Source organism: Ambystoma mexicanum, chromosome 7p (assembly GCF_040938575.1).
Source record: "Ambystoma mexicanum isolate Mex_15411 chromosome 7p, UKY_AmexF1_1, whole genome shotgun sequence".
NCBI classification, from domain to species: Eukaryota; Metazoa; Chordata; class Amphibia; order Caudata; family Ambystomatidae; genus Ambystoma; species Ambystoma mexicanum.
Genome location: NC_090939.1, coordinates 928,167,932 through 928,187,563, shown reverse-complemented (window position 1 = coordinate 928,187,563; position 19,632 = coordinate 928,167,932). Strand labels below are relative to the sequence as shown.

General features: G+C 47.8%; 1 protein-coding gene across 1 annotated transcript in view; it reads right to left on the bottom strand.

Moving 5' to 3' along the window:
• Positions 1–364, bottom strand: part of LOC138526455 (zinc finger protein 583-like) — a 260,072-nt gene extending 259,708 nt beyond the window's left edge. The window contains exon 1 of the mRNA XM_069637227.1: positions 160–364. Coding sequence (XP_069493328.1) covers positions 160–195 — 36 coding nt within the window. The 5' untranslated portion in view covers positions 196–364. The remainder of the gene's footprint in view (positions 1–159) is intronic.
• Between the last annotated feature and the right edge of the window lie 19,268 nt (positions 365–19,632).

The following is a 19,632-nucleotide window of genomic DNA, read 5'->3' as shown; positions in this document are numbered from 1 at the left end:
ATCATAACAAAATAACGCAGCTGCTTCGTCAGGTGGACAGTTATAACGTCTGCAATAAAAAGCTCAAGTACTTGAGCTGAGTCTTTACAAATGGCATCTGAATTCACTGGCGGTCCTCGGGCAAATATCGAACCCTGCCACAGGCCAATGATTACTCACCTCAGTTAAATCGCGCATTTCTTTTCTAGTTTTCATTTTGACAAGGGTCTCACAACTTAACGGCAACTCAGTGGACCAAACAGCACTAACAAACAGGCCCTTTGTTTAAACCCCGTTAATATAAGACCTACTGGGCCTTTTAATCGCGCAGTCCTGCCGTATGTTCGACCTAGAAATGTATGAGCATGGGCCTTGGGCAAAAAAAAGAGAAGGACTTGGTGGAGCATGCGCAGCGCGAGAGCGTTAACACCTTGACCATGCTTACTGGAGAGACACTGCTCGTCTGTAGCATGCGCTGTATCAAATTTTGGTCTGCCAAAGGAGTGGTCTCACCGTTCGGTTTCTACGACCGTTTTAATGGGTGGATAGACTTTTTTTTTGCAATGCTTTTTGTACGCCTTGTGCCAGCTAAGCAGCTATAACACGCAGACCAGAGTGAAGATGTGGCGCCTCTCTAGGAATTTTATGAGGGGATCGCAGGGGGAGGGCGGGTATTGGGAATGGCGTTAGGTGGATAGTGGGTTTGCTACCAAACAATTCAGAACAGTAAGTGTGGGCATTATCTAAAAAGTGCACGCAGGGAACGGGAAACGTTTGTACTGTAGTGCTGTTGGGTCACGTGCGTGCAACACTCAACCCGTTCAGTAGCCTTAGAAGCACCAATTCCCTAAAGAAGCCGCATGGTTAAAGGGTTGCCTGCAGCTGTTGGCGCTTCCAATTAGAAACAAAGGAGAGGTGGAGGCACCAGAAAGCTCTCTTTTGTTTCTTATTTATTTATTTATATTTATATAGCACGCAGACAGCCCAGGGGCATTGTGGCGCTGTTACTCGCAGGAACTTAGTTACAGGGGGTACAGGATTGGTAGCAGTTGTTGGCACATTATGATTGCTACAAACAGATTAGTCATTACAGCTCATGCATCTTTGGTTATTACATTACAGACAGTTTATTGGCAAACATGGTGCTGCGAGAGACCTTATGTGAAGAGGATGGTTTTCATAGCTTTCCGGAAGGCAACGAGGGAGGGCTCACCTCGGATTGTGGGAGGTAGGGCATTCCAGTGTGATGTTGCGAGATAAGGGAAGCTGGATCCTCCAGCTCTGGCTCTTTTTACTAGTGCACACAGAGCATGTTGGTATATGGTGACCTGGTTGGCCTTCTGGAGGAGACGGGGTGGATTCTTTGTGAGGGGTAGACCGGGGCAGTGAGGTGGATGCACTTGTGGGTCAGTGTCAGAGCTTTGAAGATGATTCTTTCCCTTATTGGTAGCCTGTGGGCTAGTTTTCTGACCTCAGAGATGTGTTCTCTTTTCGTGATACCTTGGGCAGCGCGCAGGGCATTGTTCTGTATGATTTGTAGCCTTTCCAGGTTTTTGTTGGAAGTTCCTAGGAAGAGTACATTGCAGTAATCTAGCCTGGAGCCGGTGATTGCTCTGGCTATGTTTGTGCAATTCTCTTTGGAGAGGAAAGGTCTGACTGCGTTGATCAGTTTGGCGTGGTACGCAGCTGAGGAGGCTATTGCGTTGACTTGTCTGTCCATGGAGATGTTGGAATCCAAATAGACACCAAGAGTTTTGACCCCGTCGGAGACAGGCCTTTTAATGGAGTCAATGGTGAAATGACTGAATTGGGAGTCTAGATTTTTGAGCCTGTCGGGGGAGCCTACCAGTAGGAGTTCGGTCTTGTCGGAGTTGAGGCATAGTCCATTGTTTGCCATCCAGGCTTGGATGGTGTTGTAGAGGTTGTTGAGGGTCAGTGAGTCAGTGTCATAGTTGCCAGTGAGGGTGAGGAGGATCTGGGTATCGTCAGCGTAGTTGGTGTAGGAGATGCCCATGGCGTCGAGGATGAGGAAGAGGGGTCGTGTGAAGATGTTGTAGAGAGTGGGAGAGAGACAGGAGCCTTGGGGCACACCACAGAGGATGATGGTGGGTGAGGCGGGGGCTAAGTCAGAGAATACTTGCTTGGTTCTGTCTTGTAGGAAGGACGTGATCCATGCTGTGGCCTCGGGAGAATTTAGCGGTGGCAGAGAGGTGGTGGCATAGGACGTAATGGTCTACGAGGTCGAAGGCCAATGATAGGTCGAGAAGTAGGAGAAGTGCTGGTTTGCCCATGTCTCTGGCGTCGTCCATCTGGTTTTTCAAGTCAAGTAGCGCGGTTTCAGTCCCGTGTTTGGGGCGGAAGCCAGTTTGCCGGAGACCTAAGAGTTTATTCTCTTCAATGAAATGCTGAACCTGCAGATAGGCTGCTTTGTCCAGTATTTTGAGGAGGAATGGGACAGTGGTGATGGGTCTATAGTTGTTAGGGGAGGTGGGATCAAGAGTTGTTTTTTTAATAGAGGGCGGACCCAGGCTTCAACTTGAGGGAGGCGGGGACTTTCCCTGTGGCAAAGGAAGCATTGACAAAGGCTGTCAGGAAAGGAGCTAGTGCTTCAGTGCAGTCCTTGATGAGGGTAGCTGGGCATGCATCACCTTTACAGTTAGAGGGTTTGATATTCCTCATTATGTTGATGATGTCTTTTTGCTTTATGGGTTTGAAAGAGAAAGGTTGGGGGGGTCGGAGGCTGGCAGGGGGACATGGATGTGTGTGTTAGGCATGGCTTGTTTAGTGGCTAATATTTTCTTTTGGAGGAGGTTCAGTTTGGCTTGCATGGCAGTTTGTATTTCGTCGCACCAGTCTTTGTCTTTGGTGAAATTCTGGGGGACAGGAGTGGGCGTCTCTAGCTCCCTGAAGATAGCAAAGATTTTTTTAGTGCTAGATTCTGGATTCGAAGGATTTAGCCTTTGCTTGGGTGATTGCGTTTTTGTATTTGGTCGAGAGGGCTTTGAAGATCATCTTATCTTTGTCCGAGTGGGATGTTTGCCATTGTGTGAGTGCAACCTTTTTCTCGTTGCGGAGTGTGAGAAAGTCTGGGGTGAACCAGGAGTTGCAGCGGGTGGTGGGTTTGGATTTGCGAGGTTTCAGTGGGGCAATGGAGTTGATGGCTCCTTTGATAGCACTGTCATATGCTGTTGCAAGTATTTCTGGGTCTGTGGAGAAAGGTCTGATGGCTGGGCCTTGGAGGAAAGGCAGTAGCCTTTCCTTCGTGAGCTGACGGGAGCTTCTTGCGAGGCAGGGTGGCAAGGGTTGGGGTGCCGGGGTGGAGGGGCTGGTGGTGGGGATGCTGAAAGTGATGATATGGTGGTCAGACCACAGGGTGGGCGTGTTAACAGTGATGGTGAGTGGACAGTTGTGCTGTGCAATCCAGTCGAGAGTTCGTCCCTGGGTGTGGGTAGGGCTGAAGATGGTGTTTTTGTAGCCTAGTGCCTTGAGGGCTGAGTCAAGGGATTTAGCTGCTGAGTCTTTGCAGTCAAGGAGGCCTAGGTTGACGTCCCCAAGGAGAACGGCTTTAGAGTTCTTATTAAGGTTGTCTGAAAGGAGGTGGATGAGAGAGGCTTGAAAGTCGCCTATTGGGCCTGGAGGGCGATAGACAATATGAACAGCAATGGTACAGTGGGGAGAAAGGTTGATTTTGACTTGGACGTAGTCACTGTTGTTGTGCAGGGATTTCTCTATCTTTCTAATGGAGAGAGAATTTCTGGCAATGATTGCTACACCTCCACCTTTAGAGAGGCGATCTTGTCTCGTGATGGAGTAGGCCAGAGGTAGTGCAAGGGAGAGTGCAGGACCGGAGGCTTCATGTAGCCAGGTTTCTGAGATCATGAGCAGATCAAGATCATGGGAGATTATGAGGTCATGGATGTCCAGAGCGTGAGCATTAACGGACCTGGCATTGATCATGGCGCATTTCAGATGGGGTTGTGTAGCAGCTAGAGGGGGGGGGGGAGCGAGGGAGAGGTGGTGGACACACATGGAATAGCAATTGGCACAGTAGCATTCAAAATGGTGGTAGAAGATTTGCCTAACACAGATTTTGCATTGGGGGCACATTTCCTGTGGTGGTGGGCACACATGGAGTAGCAATTGGCACAGTAGCATTCAAAATGGTGGTAGAAGATTTGCCTAACACAGATTTTGCATTGGGGGGCACATTTTCAGTGGTGGTGGACACACATGGAGTAGCAATTGGCACAGTAGCATTCAAAATAGTGGTAGAACAATTGCACATCACAGATTTTACACTGGGGGCTCATTTTCAGTGGTGGTGGACACACATGGAGCAGCATTCAAAATAGTGGTAGAAGAATTGCACATCACAGATTTTACACTGGGGGGCTCATTTTTAGTGGTGGTGGGCACATGTGAAGTAGCATTTGGCATAGTAGCATTCAAAATAGTGGTAGAAGAATTGCACATCACAGATTTTACACTGGGGGGCTCATTGTTAGTGGTGGTGGACACACATGGAGAAGCAATTGGCCCAGTAGCATTCAAAATAGTGGTAGAAGAATTGCACATCACAGATTTTACACTTGGGGGCTCATTTTTAGTGGTGGTGGACACAAATGGAGTAGCAATTGGCACAATAGCATTCAAAATAGTGGTAGAAGAATTGCACATCACAGATTTTACACTGGGGGGCTCATTTTCAGTGGTGGTGGGCGGCTGTAGAGTCATATTCAGTATGGAAGCAGTAGACTTGTAAGTGGGGTCAAAAACTTCATTGGCCGCTATATTGGCAGTCCTTGTATTGGCTGTGGGTTTAGAGGTTGGGCAGAGGAGTCTGGCCTTATTGGCAAATAGAGCGGGTTGCACGGTACGTGAGCATAGCCTGGTATTACGGGTGCTTGTGGGGATGGGCTGTGATATGACGGTGGATTGCATCAGAAGCACCGATCAATCAGGCTACCCATTAACAAGGCTGCCTGAGGGGATTGACGATTCTCACGAATGAACAAAAGTAGAGGTGGGGCACACTGCCTTTTGGTGCACCCAATCTCTGCTGTATGTTTCTTAATCAGAGGCTGCAGGCGAGGGCCGGAGGCTATGGTTTGAAACAAAAAGGAGAGGTGGGCTGCAATAAAAGGCATGATAGCAGTGCGCCTGCCTCTATTTCTGTTTCTTAATCAGAGGTACTGAGCCCGCGGACAGCCCTTTAACCAAGTTGAAAGGCTGCCTGAGAGGACTGGCTCATCACACGAAGAAACAAAAGGAGTGTGGGTGCATTGTTAATCAAAAAAGGAACCACGTTTCTATGGAAAAAAACACACAAGATGCTTTTGAAAAACTAAATATGGTGTTCACTACATCTTCAGTATTGAGACTTACCTATACGCCATTGCCCTATACAGTGGAAGCAGACACCAGAGAGGGCGCAGTGGGCGTAGTCTTGTCACTTGAAGATTCTCAAACCTTGGTCAATCATCCTGCCGTGTATCACTCCGGAAAATTAACAATAACAGAACTGATCTAGAGTGTTTTTAAAAACAAATAGCTATAAAGGAGGCCTTCGTAACAAAGAGATATCGCATTTAGAATGAGACGTCATTCAACCTTAGTCCTTGCAGATCATACCAATCTGGATTTCCTAGACACAGCCAGAACCATTAATCAAAGTCAAAAGATATGGGTCCATTTCTTTTCTTGTTTTGACGTCCAAGTAACATATAAATCAGGATCATAAAACATGAAAACAGACACCTTATCATGCCTTTATTTTCGAAACCGAGAAATCTTTCTGGAAATACCCTTTATAGTCACTGAGAAGATATTAGAAGCCCTACCAACTGCCGCTGTTACAAAGACCTCTTATGACAGTTCTACAATGAAGACAGGTGTACGTCCTTCCTTAAAGAAAACAATGATAATCATGATAAACAAGGAATCTTGGTTCAGGGCAGGGGATCTGGTTACCTACGAAAGCTTCTCAACAAACATTACTTCATTGGTGTCATGACTCAATGGGAGTTGGACATTTTGCGATCAAGAAAACTCTGAAGAATGTGGAATGCTATGCTTGGTGCAATACCTGGAAACAAGATGCAAAACACTACTTCCAAGGATGTGTTGTGTGCTCTAGAGTCAAAGACCAGCATGCAAAGACCATGTGTCTTCTACATCCTCTACCTATCACTTGCAGGTCTCATCTGGCCAGCTAAAATGCTGGAGAAAATTGTGACCACACAGTTGCAGGGGTTTCTGGAAGACGGTTATCATTCAGGATTTAGGCTAGGTCATGGCACCAAGACAGCCTTACTGGCTGACTGGGATGATCTTCTCCAAGCTGCTGACAAGGGTGGCATCAGCATGCTTGTCATGCTTGACGTGTCGGTAGCCTTCAACAAAGTTGACTTTGGCATACTTAAAACCAGACTGACATCACTGGCACATGTATCCAAAGAGGCCATTAAATGGTTTGACTCGTTTCTGACCGATCAATCTCAACAGATTAAGGCAGGTCCCTACCTTTCGGAAGCACTACTGGTTACCTGCGGAGTGCCACAGAGGTCATCCTTGTACCCCCTACTATTCAATATTTACACCCGCCCACTGCTCAACATTTTTGCCCAATTTGATCTATAGTATCACTCTATAGCATCACTCTTAAGCAGATGATACGTAGATTTATGTTCGGTTAAAGCAACCCTTGGAGGCAGTAGAGCGAGTTGTAAAGTGCACTGATAAAAAGGGAACCCTTGATGTTGGAAAATAAACTCAAATTAAACCACTCGAAAACCAAGATCATTGTTTTTGGCCTTCAAAAGAAATTGGGTAATGTGCCATCTTTGGTTCCCTGTCCCACCTTGTTTGGGGTTGCAACCAAATATACCCAGTCAGTAAAAAATGTAGGCTGCATTAGGCAGTCCAGCCTGAGTTGTAATCTACAAGTTAATCAAACTATCAAGTCCTTTTACTTTCAGCTGAAACTTCTTAAACCCCTACTTTCACTCATTTCTGAGAAAGGATCGTCCCATTGTGGTAGGAACCCTTACAAACTCTAAACTGGAGTACAGCAATGCCCTTCTATCCGGTATACCAAAATATTAACTCCAACACCTCCAGGTGGCCCAAAATTTAGTAGTATGAATGATTTTCTCACTGCCACAGAAAACATCTATCTCAGAGTTCCGGAGAGGTCTTCACCAGATGCCAGTAGAGCAGCGGATAGAGTTCAAGATTTTACACCTTGTCTTCAAGTGCATTCATGGGCTTGATCCAATTTATCAGACATCTAAAATCGGCATACAGACGCTTCTCTTTATTTGGCCCTCCGCCTGGAACTCTCTTCCGCAACATCTGCAGCAAATTCATTTGCTATCTAGTTACAGGAAGCTATTTAAAACGTACCTGTTTTGATACATTTCTGGGCTACCTTAAAGCAGGTGATCTATATCTACTCAACCTTCAGTTTTATCTGTGCCTAGATGCAGTTCTCTGCTAGGCTCCCTGCTGGGATATGCACGTTAGAAATATAAAAATAAAAATCAAATCGCCAAGGGCCTTTGGAAAATATGTTCTGTGGTCTTCAGTACAAATTTACTAGTTAGACAAGGTAAGAGTACCATCTGGACTGTAGTTGATTTCTTCACGAAGATATAACATTTTGTGGCTCTACCTAAAATTGCCTCAGCATCCATTCTAGCAAAATCATTCAGCCAACACATTTTTCATTCTCATGGACTGCTTAAAGTCATTATCACCGATCGAGGCTCCCGATTTGTATTGCACTTTTGGAAATAGGTCAGTCGACTACTTGGAGTCACGTTGAATTATAACTCTGCTTACCAACCTTAGAGTGATGGACAAACTGAAAGAGTTAATCAGACCATTGGACAATACCTTAGGTGCTATAGAACAGAAAGAGACGATGATTGGGTTGCATTACTTCCAGCAGCAGAGTTTGTCTACGATGACTCATATCATTCAGCAATACCAGATTTAGGTACAATGGAGGATTGGAGGATGGCCTGGGAGGAGAGGGGGCATACTGTCAGGATCCCTGTACCTGTCTTCAAAGAATACTCTCAATTACCACTGGTTCAGCTATGGCAACCCTCCTGAACATGAAGATATGGGGCCATGAAGATTGAAAGGGATTGTGGATCTCCTCATCCAAAATGCCTGTCTGGCATGGAAATGTTCCCTATCCGAGATGGCGGAACGTATCGTACAAGCATATAGTCAGACCATCATTCTCATGCTCATCGTGATGATATAAGCGGTTCAGAGTCCATCCGTACAAATAAGTATGAGAATGTCGGACTGTACCTCACAATTTCAACACTACCTCATGCGTGCCCACAGATTTCCTGCCTTCCTCCCAGATTAGAGAATTTGTGTTTTGTTGGGATTCCGATTTCCCTGGATAAGCCATCCTCTCCAAACGTCCAGCTTACTTTTAATAACAATGTCACTGATGAATCAGCAATGATTCCCAAAAGCTTGCCTGGGACCCTTCTCATGTGGCTAGGGAATGGCAGACGCTTTCTGATCCCGACCATAGGGGTGGTGTTCTGTGGGAGGGTCACATGAGAGGGGAAGCAGGTGAGGAGGACTGGGAAACCCCCTTGTTTCTCTTTCCTCAAAGCACCACTCTTCTTATGGTTTATTGAAGAACAACAGTAAGAAAACCTAATTTTTATTTTAGGGACTTCAAGTCATAGAATTGCCTTAGTACTGGGAAGAGAGGAAGAGGGCTGAAGAGGGACAATGTGGCAGGATTGGTCAGTTCATTAGTGTAGATGACATACATTTGAGGGAGACTGAGAGGCTTAAAAGGCCCCCTCAGGTGCAGGCCATAGAGAAAGAGCTAGTGAAGAGCAGAGGAAGTCGTAAGCATGTGGTTTGAGCTGGCAGCTCAGACAGAAGCTGGAGGAAAGAGATGCCGCCGGGAGCATTGCAGTGCAGATTCCAGCTGCAGGTCCTGAGAGGGTCCATATCCCCAGAAACCTGAAGTGCAGAGGTCATGCAGTGGGAGGTGTGCAGAAGGAAGGCTTTCCCTTTTGTGAAAACTTCTAAAGAGGCTGTGCAGCGGTAAGCATGCAGGACGCTGTTTCGTGTGGCTTGCATGCACCTCTAAGCCTCAAGGCCGTCTCTGGTGGCTGGCGCGCACCAGGGGGCCTCTGGAGCAAGTGGTGCTCCAATTGGAAGTGGCGCGAATTAAGGCAGGTTTATCAGAGAGGTTTGCTGCATCGTGAAGAACCGGAGCAACAGAAGTCCTGTGGAACGTGAGGGGAGCACAGGGGCACATTGAGACCAGTGAGTGACCCCAGAACACTCTGTTCCTGCTCGCAGATAGGAAGCAGGAAGGCTAGTGAGAGGCACTCACATAGTAGCAGAATGAGTACAGAGTTGCACTTGCGTTTGAATAAAGATAATTCACACGCTGATGTTGAATACCGAACATTTGTAAAACAACAGAAGCAGCACTTGCAGAAGAATAAAATTGGTTGCCAAGCTATTGGTGCATATCGAGCTAAGGAAAAACATCTGAGACTGAATGAACAAAAGCCAAATGACTGTAATCTTGAAAGTGGGAGTTTCTGGTAAACACAATCAACGGTGGGTGCAACTTTATTAAGAGTCGATGTCAGTAAGCATTGCCCAAGCTAAGAGAGGCTGGAAGTAAGACAAACTCAATCCAGCCAATATTACAAACAGCACAAGGGGGCTAAACCGGAAACAGCGGCTCTGCAAATACCGTGACCGGAAGCAAAGTGTTTGCCAGATCTGGAAACAGGCCGGTGGCCATTATAAAAACACAATCCATTGCAATCTGCAACTCCCAGGTGACATCCATACTTTCTGACACCAAAAACACTTCAAGGAACATTACATTTTGTGCCCGTGAGACCCAGCAGCACAAGCCGCACTTCTCGGAGGCAGAGCTGCACATGCTTGCGGATACCATTGTCCTGCATGCAGGGTTCTTATTCTCCAATGGCCAGCACCACCAAACCCAGCTGCGCAAAACAACAATATGGGAAGAAGTGGCACAGAAGGTGTTGGCAGTGGGGACTATACCACTAAAGGTCCTAGATTGCCACAAGCGCTGGGGCGACCTCCGCCTATGGGTCCGGAACCTCCTCTCAGCACATCGGAGACTGAGCATGGGCACAGGTGGTGGTCCTTCCTCGCCAATACATCTAATGCCCTGGGAGGAGAAGTGCAGCAGTGTGCTGCACATGGAGTCAATTGAAGGGGTTGGCGCTGCGGACGCCAGAGCCAGGACAACTGAAGAGGCCGGTGAGTACACATAACCCCAATGTAATGAACATCAGCCATGGCCACCCTGCTCCCACCACTGCATCAACACATCACAGAAATGGGAATTGCACCGTCCACATCCCCCACAAAGCAGCCTGCAGGCACCCCCCCACCACCAATTGAACCAACACTCAGGTCGTAGTCGTGGACATACAGCCTGGCCCCCTAACTATGACCCATGCTAGAAATGCATATTGAACATTGCATCGGCACCTTGTACTGCCAAGTGTACAAGCATCCATCCCAACCCAGACACACATCACCATGCCACTGCGTACTGCAAGTATGCTTCTGTGCAGCCACTTCCACCAGAACCCAGCAATGCTGACCCTCAGCTCCACCCACACACACCCTCCCACGCAATGGCAATGACAAATGTCCCCCATGTCAATGACATGCCTACCAAAGACCCCAAATGCACATACTGGACCTGCAACTGGGTCAGCCATCGAGCCCATCCATGCCCCATCCAAACCCCCCCCACTGCAACACCCCACCGTCAGACAGCCCCCGACCCCCACCACCATACCCAGCAAGTGCCAGGACACCATGCCATGTCTGCACCACAGCATAGTCACAACCAACATATTGCATGTATCAGTGGATCTTGAATGCACTCTGGTCCCTAAAATCATGCTTTTCTACCACCCCAGGCACATCATTTGACAGTGATGGAGGCCAACCAGGTACCTCAAGAGGCACCAGATGACGACGGCCCCATACTACATGGACCACGACCACCACTCGGGACACTGCAGCGACCACTGCCACTGACACAACTGCCCCTCCAACCCAGGCTGCACCACCTGCAGTGCCGCAATTGCATGCAAGGCAAGCAGGAGGATGAAGGACACTACCCCCCACCACAGCAGCCACATGCACATGGACATGAATCCAGTGCAGAGGAGGCTGCCGCCAATGCTGGAGACTCCACGGGGGAAACCACTGTCCCCACCAGCTATGGGCAGCCATCTTTCAGCCTGATGAACCTCACCAGCCCAATAATGCCCACCCTTCCCCAGTGTCAGGGACATGGACAGCCGTCTGTGTTGCATGGAGAAATGGCAGGAGGCCTTAACGTCCTTGGTGCAGCAGCACTTTGAAGAGGCATGCCTGATGCATGGGGAGGCAGGCCTCCTACGCACCAAGGCCCAGATGATGAGGGAAAGTGTGCAGGCCACTGGGCGTCACACTGCACATGCCCTTGGATGTGCTACGTCTGCCATTATACTGATGGCCAGCAGGGTCTGCAAGGGGAACAGCATTATGTCCTCCACCCATGGCAATGTGCCTCCAGGTGCCCTGGATAGACTGGCCAGTGACCCGACACACATGGCTTCCACAAGCTCCATGCCCGCCAGTTCCATCCTTGGCAGGCAGCCCAAGACAGAGGTCGATGCGCCTGTCAGCCACACAACACAATGGCAGGCCAGGTGGCAAGTGGGCCCATAAATAGGCCATGTACCAACATGTGAAATCGATGTGTCTTGGGCTGAGACTACATGGACAGGACACAAGTTTGTTTTGTTTGTTTTGTTTTTGATTTATATAGCGCTACGAACCCTCAGGCATTTGAGTGCTGCTTAGACCCACGGTGTGTGGTGCTCATTTATCGACCTCGGAAGGATGTAAGGCTGAATCTGGCCCTGCCAGGATTCGAACCTGCGTCGGCAGGCTCTGCACAGATGTCAAAGCGAGCGCTCTACTCGCTGTGCTATTGGACCGACCTTTTGGGGAGGGTGAGTGGGGAGGGATAGTTTGGGAGGGTGTGTGGGGAGGGGGTATAGGGAGGGATAGTTGGGGAGGGGGTGTTTGTCTTACTATTATTGCATTTCATTCTTTTCATTACACTTGGTGTTGCATAGATATCATGACTGGACATTCATTTTTAGTGTGAGAGTGAGATTTATTCCGTGTACAGTGCAGATTGTAGTTGATGGCCTAGGCCATGTGCATATGTGATGTGCTCAAAAGTAGAGGTTGATAAATGCATAGCGTGCATCCCGCCCATCCATTGCATCCCGGCGATGTGACGATGGCAGTTCATCCTCACTGTCACACTCCTCCTCCAACTCTGCTGGGTGCATGTCCATGTCTGGGGGAAGTGATATGTTGTGCCTGATGCACATGTTGTGGGCACAGCCCAGGACTATCTTTCCCACCTTCATGGGGCTGTATATAAGTGCACCCCAATCTGCTGAGGCCATGGAACCTTACCTTCAACAACCCAAATGTCTGTTCTGCTGTGACCATGTCCTGATGTGTAGTTTTTCTCGTGCTGGTCCTGTGGTTGCCCGACGGGGGTCATCAGCCATGGCATCAAGGGGTATCCGGCATCACCTGCATGGGAGGGACAGAAGGGGGCACATTTATTGTGTTGGCAGTGTCATGTTAGAAAAGACTGTATGTTGGCCAGTGTCACATGGGATTGGCACAAGACGTATCTAATGGCACAGATGACCCTAGTTCCTGGTGCATTGTCAATAGGAATTGCAGTTTCCGGTTCCTGCAGAGATTTACACATTTGGGCCTTATTCCAAGTTTGCCGGTCTGGAAACAAGGGTGCTGGTAAGGTTACCAGCACCCTTGTTTCGGGACTGCAAACTACGAGTCTTCCTGCCAGAGCAGCTGCAGCCGACAGGTCTGACCCTGCCGGGAGCCCCGTCCCTAGTAGGCAGAGTTGCCATGGGAGCACTGGCACCATCAGCAACTGTGTCAATGCTTCCGAGTCCCCATTCCTAGGACGCTATGGGAATGGGGACTTACATTTTCAGCCGCCTGACTACCCGGGCCACCGAGACTTGTAATGTCCCGGTGGCACTGAGAAGCCAGGTGCCAGAAACGTTATTACGCGGTTGGCGGCAACCCACCGGTTGCACCTGCGGGTTACAGCCAAACATCATAATTCGGCCCCATATTTGCATAGTACTTGTGATTGCTGACGTGTTTTTAAGGGCAGCAGCAGTCACAGGAGCACTCATTTGTTGATATGCCCAAGTTTTAGCTAACATTTAATTATGAAATGGCTACATGCGTGCAGTGATACTTGCGTTTCTGATTTTGGGAAATGCAGCATAAGAGTGGTTGCAAGGCATCTTTTATTCAGTGAAACTGATTTATGTGGATGTATACCCAGTAAAGGAAACATCTTGGATTTTGTTTAATTGTGAAGGAGATGGCAAGTAACTTAATGGCATGCAAACAGTAGTCTTGGTTGCTATGCAAGGTGGGTGGGTGGTTTGCAAGCACTTTTCCATGCCATATTCACACCCACCTTGCCCATTATCCGTATGCCTACGACATCATCCACTTTGCCCATTGCATGTGTCAATTCTGATTCTGTTTGCATGTCTTACAACGGTCATCTCACCGATTCATTCATGTGTGCTACATATTTGTTTGCATTCATGTCACATGCATATGGGTATGTGCACTTCTGGCAGGCAGGTGAACTGACTACATTCTGTAGGGTACACTGCTGGTGGGGAGGTGGGTTGCATTGGTCTGACTTGGCTGTGACGCAGGCGGTAGGGGTTGCGTTCAGTGTGTTATTGCAGGGGTATGTGGCATTGGTGACATGCATTCTGGTACCTGTAGTGCATTTGATGTGCCTGTGCAGCTGTGCACTATATGTGATGGTGTGTGCTCCGTCTGTCCATGTACCACATGCAAGTCATGCCCTTCCACTCAGCCATGCAATTTGTGTGTATGACATTGCATTACTTTGCATACTCTTTCCCCCTTCTCTGCATCTCCTTCACCCTCTTTCCTGGGGACTCCACCATCAGACGAGGCTGAGTTGGGCATGGGGGACTCATGCTGCTGAAATGGACACTATCATGTTCCGCTCGGAGCAGGATGCCAATATGCACTCGAAAATCACTAATTTGCAGAACTGCGCTCCCCGCACTGCGACAGGCATATTACAACATTGCCGGTGAGTGCGCACTATGGATTTCTGGGACTTTCACTGTGTTATTGCGCACTGCCTCACCAGGGCCATATGCTTCACACCACCTTCCAAGATGGCAGCACAAATCTTTGTTTCCTTTGTGCCTACCCACTACAGCCCCTGCTGCAGTGTGATTGGTCTCTGGCCTGCTGTTAAGGGCCAATCCGACGCCGGCAGGTGGACGCCGGCCCTCCTCCCCAAGGCCCACCTTTGTAAGGCCCTGTTTGTCACCCTGTCCGTTGCCCGGTTCGCAAGGTGAGTCCCCCGCGTTGTTGCCTGTATGCTTGTAGCCCTCCCCAACCCCAGTTGTTGCCTGTATGCTTGTAGCTCTCCCCCCACCCCCCGTTGTTGCCTGTACATCTGTCTCCTCCCGCACCCGTGTTGATCGTCTATGTATCCCTGTATGCCCCTCACCAAGTTAGTGTGTGAAATGCGTGCCGGCCATACCGAGAACCTAGCTCCACGTTACTGGTCGTTGATTTGCCCCATAGCAGTATGTGCCTGCTACATGGGCATGGCACCATACTACTCAATGCTGACATTAACCTTGCATCTATGTGTAGCTTGCTTCCTCTATGTTAGTGCCTGGCCCCTCACTCCTACTTATAGACTCATACCTCGCATCTATATGTTGTTGCCACCATGCAATCTGTGCTGGCACCATGTATATGCCCACCTATTATGACCTTTGCAATTGCTTGTAGTTGCCGTCATGCAACATGCGGCGGGCACCATTCTCTTGCCTACCTATACCGACCACGCAACTCTTTGTAGCTGCCGCCATGTATGATGTGGCTGGCACCATTTTCTTGCCCACCAACCTATGTAACTAATGCTAAGCACTTACTGTAACTGCATACATATTATGTAACATTCATGTATGCACGCCATGTATAGCTCTTATGTAACCAAGGAAGCCTTCTTCACAGCGCCACGATGCCCCAGGGCAGTTTGGCGCTTTACAAATGCAAATAAATAAAATAAAGAAATAAATAAATTATGTACATGCACTGGTGACAGTGTATTAACCCCCCCACACCCCATTGAACAGTGCACATGCAATGGTGAATCAACTCACCCAACAGCCAGGTCCACTCTCCGCTGTGACGTGCCATGTACCCTGGCAGCGTGACGTTCCTCAGCACCATGGAATCGTGTGTCGACCCCGGAAACCCAATGCAGCAGTGGGTGATGAGGTGGTGTGCATCACACACCATCTGCACATTGAGGGAGTGATACAGTTCCCTGTTCCTGTAGACTGCCTCAATGGCATGTCTGGCCACCTGCTCCACATGCGTGCAGTCCAACGCAGCAATGGGCATGCCTGCCAGGGCATTGAACACAACTTTGTTGGCATTCACATGGGCAAGTGTTCTGGGTAGGGAAATGTGCTCTGACACTTGCCGCAGAGGGCATCCATGATGTTACTCACCACTCCGAATAGGTCAAAGATGCAGAGAACACGACTTGGAGGAGTTGGTAGTATAGAATTCCGAATTCAGCCTTCCATCCCAGCTCCCCTGAGTACAAGACTCAGGCTTCCTCAAAGAGGGGCTCATTTCCACAATGTACCTCTCTGCTGTTTTAGTTAGAACAGACAGAGGTGTCAATTGAGTAAAAGAGCGGGGAGAACACACACCGCCAATACCAATGCTGCAAAAGAATACCAAGAAATAGACAGTGTTGATGTGTTCATGTTAAACAAGTGATTAGAACAGTTAAAATAATTGGACAACTACCTATATGGATATTGGAGTGGCGTTGCGTTTCCCCGGGATAATCTACAAAGAATAACACGAATGAGTGGAATAAATCTAAATCAGTATCGGTTGCCACTTTAGCTATAGAATTGATAACAACTGACCTGAGTAAAGATAAATTAAGTAAGAGGAGTCCAGGATTGTAAGAGGAGTCCAGGATTCTGAAGACAACGACAGGAGAAAATAACAAACAGGGAAGTTAGTATAGGTAAGTAATCCCAAACGGCACGAGGGACGCACTAAGGTCGGGTTGGTGCAGTTCAGGAAAGCGTTCGTATGCACTGAAAAGCAATCTCACAGGAAAGTCACTCAATGTCCCAGAATCCAACAGAAGACAATGTCCATGGAAGACAATAGATATGTACCTGAGTACACCGGTATAGTTGAGTAGTTGTTGAGATGATTCGATTGTAGACAGCAAAATTGGTGTGCAGAGCGGCAACCAGGGAAGAACCGCAAAACACAGATGAGTAGCGTTCCGAGTCCAATAACCAGCCGATCACAACAAGAACAAGGGAGAAGACGAAGCAATCCAAATTTCAGGCAAAAGGTCAAAACCAGGAGTTCAGATAAGGATTCGTGTAGGGAGACACGAAGAGGAAACGGATGAAACCGCGTGTAGCTGGTAACGCTAATTAGCAGCAACGAGCCCCTTGGAAGACGGTGGTTTTATAGTCGTAAAAGGGGCGTTGCTTGCTGTACGTCTTCCACGTACAAGGGGTGTCAGGTGACCTGCAGTGCGTCGACGTTTGTACAGACGCCATAGTAGCTTGTACCTGGACCATAGAGGAGCCTGTAAAGAAGTTGTATTCTGCAAGGATGCCGGCGGGGAAGTCTGAAGTGTAACAGCATCCTCCCCCAAAGACACCGGCAACCATCTGGCGGAATGGAAGCTCCTCAGAAGAACCGGACAATGCAAATTGGAGAGTGGCTCCCAAGTACGGTCCTCAGGCCCATACCCCTTCCAATCCACGAGGTAGAACAACATACCCCTGGACACCCTTCAGTCCAGGATACGCGAGACCTCATATTCCTCCTCACCATCCACCAAGATCGGCAAAGGACGAGTAGGCAGACGGGTCCCAGGGATGAAAGGCTTGATCAAGGAGACGTGAAAGACTGGATGTATGCGCCATGATCGCGGCAGAGAAAGCTTAACTGCCACAGGATTGATGACATCAGTAATGACATAGGGTCCCACAAATTTAGGCAGAAGCGAGCGTTTACCTGCAATTCGCAAATTGCGGGACGATAACCACACCTTCATGCCACTGCGATAGACTGGAGCAGGTGATCGATGCACATCGGCATACTTCTTGGCACGATCTTGAGCTCGGAGTAAATGGCAGCGTACATCCCGATGAATCTTATCGATATCTCTGATGCAATCCTTTGCTGCAGGATTAATGACCGGTAATACCGGATCAAGTGGAAGTGCCCTAGGATGACCACCATACAGGGCGAAAAAAGGAGAAACTCCAGTTGATGTATGCATAGAGTTGTTATATGCAAACTCTGCATAAGGCAAAGAAGTAAACCAAGACTGTTGGTACTGAAGGCATAAACAACGTAGATACTGTTCGATGGTAGCATTAGTTCTCTCAGTTTGCCCATCCGTTTGAGGATGGTAAACTGAGGAATACCTGTCCTCAATACCCAAAGAAGCTGTAAGAGCCTTCCAGAATCGTGACGTAAATTGGGTGCCACGATCGGAAACAATAACCGAGGGTAAACCAAAGAAACGAAACACATTCGTCAAGAACAGTTTTGCCAATTCAGGAGCTGCAGGTAAACCAGAACAAGGTATGAACAATGCGTATTTGGTGAAGTAATCAACAATTACCCAAATAGTGTCATAGCCCTGAACGTCAGGAAGTTCCACAATGAAATCCATAGACAGCATCTGCCAAGGTTTGTACAGCACAGGAAGAGGTTGTAACAATCCAACTGGTTTGGCCCTAGAAGTTTTACACTGAGTGCATATGGAACAAGTCAAAATGTAATCCTTTACGTCACGAACCATAGAAGGCCACCAGGCCAAACGCCGTAAGGCTTCAAGAGTTTTTTGACTTCCTGGATGTGCAGCAATCAAGGAATCGTGAGACCACTGAAGAGCTAAATCTCTAGCTTGACCTGATGGTATATAGACGCGCCCCTGAATGAATGGCATACCCTGAATGATTTCCAGATTGAGGTCAATGATCTCTTTTGGATGTTTTGAAACCCAATCAAGGATAATTGAACGCAAAGAGGGCTGAACCGAACAACCACAAACAACCTTGTTTGGTAGAAGAGGAAGAGCTTCGATCTGTTGAGACTGGCCATCGGCATGTAAACGCGAGAGAGTATCAGCCGGAACTTGAGCTTTAGCAGGACGGTATGTAATGACAAATTGGTATTGTGAAAAGAATAAATGCCACCGCGCCTGTCTAGCTGTAAGACATTTCATAGATTTGAAGGCTAACAGACTGCGGTGTTCAGAGTATACAGTTACAAGGTGTTTAGCCCCCAAAAGATGATGCCTCCATTCCAAGAATGCGTCTCTGATAGCTAAAAGTTCGCGTTCTGTGATGGAATAATTATTTTCGTAAACTGTCAATTTACGAGAAAAATAGGCAACAGGATGAATCTCTCCCAAATGCGGACAGGTTTGAGACAATACCGCCCCAATGGCATAACCTGAAGCATCAGCTTCAACAAAAAAAGGAAGCTCGGGATCAGGATGTTTGAGGACAGGAGCCGTAGTGAAGGCTGATTTCAATTGATCAAAGGCTCCCTGAGCTTCTGAAGACCATATAAATGGTACTTTGACACTTGTCAGAGAGGTAAGTGGTGCAGATATTTCAGAAAACCCATTGATGAAGCGTCTATAAAAGTTTGCAAATCCCAGGAATGATTGTAATGATTTGACTGAATTGGGCACAGGCCATTCCAAGATCGCACTAATTTTGGATTGACTCATGCACACACCATTGTTAGTAAGATCATATCCCAGAAATTCCACCTCTGAGGCATGAAATATGCACTTTTCGAATTTATCGAACAATCTATGTTCTCTCAGACGTTGGAGTACTATCTTAACATGTTTTTCGTGGTCTTCCTGGTTTTGAGAATAAATCAAAATGTCATCCAGGTAGACAACAACAAATTGATCAAGAATGTCCTAAAACAGATCGTTCATGAAAGCTTGAAAGGTGGCTGGGGCATTGCATAAGCCAAAAGGCATGACAAGATATTCAAACAGACCATAACATGTTTTAAATGCGGTCTTCCATTCGTCCCCCTCTCTCATGCGGACGAGATTGTAAGCTCCTCTAAGATCAAGCTTAGTGAATATTTTGGAAGAACCCAACTGGTCAAGAAGGACAGAAATCAGAGGAAGAGGATACTGGTTTTTAATGGTTGCTGCATTCAATGCACGATAATCTATACAAGGACGTAGATCCCCTTCCTTCTTAGGGACAAAGAAAAGTGGTGATGAAATAGGTGATTTGGAAGAATGAATAAATCCCATGGACAAAGCCTTGTCTATGTAATCTTTAAGAACTTCGTCTTCTTTGAGAGTGAGGGAGTACACTCTGCCGGATGGTATTTTTACTCCCGGAATTAGGTCTATTG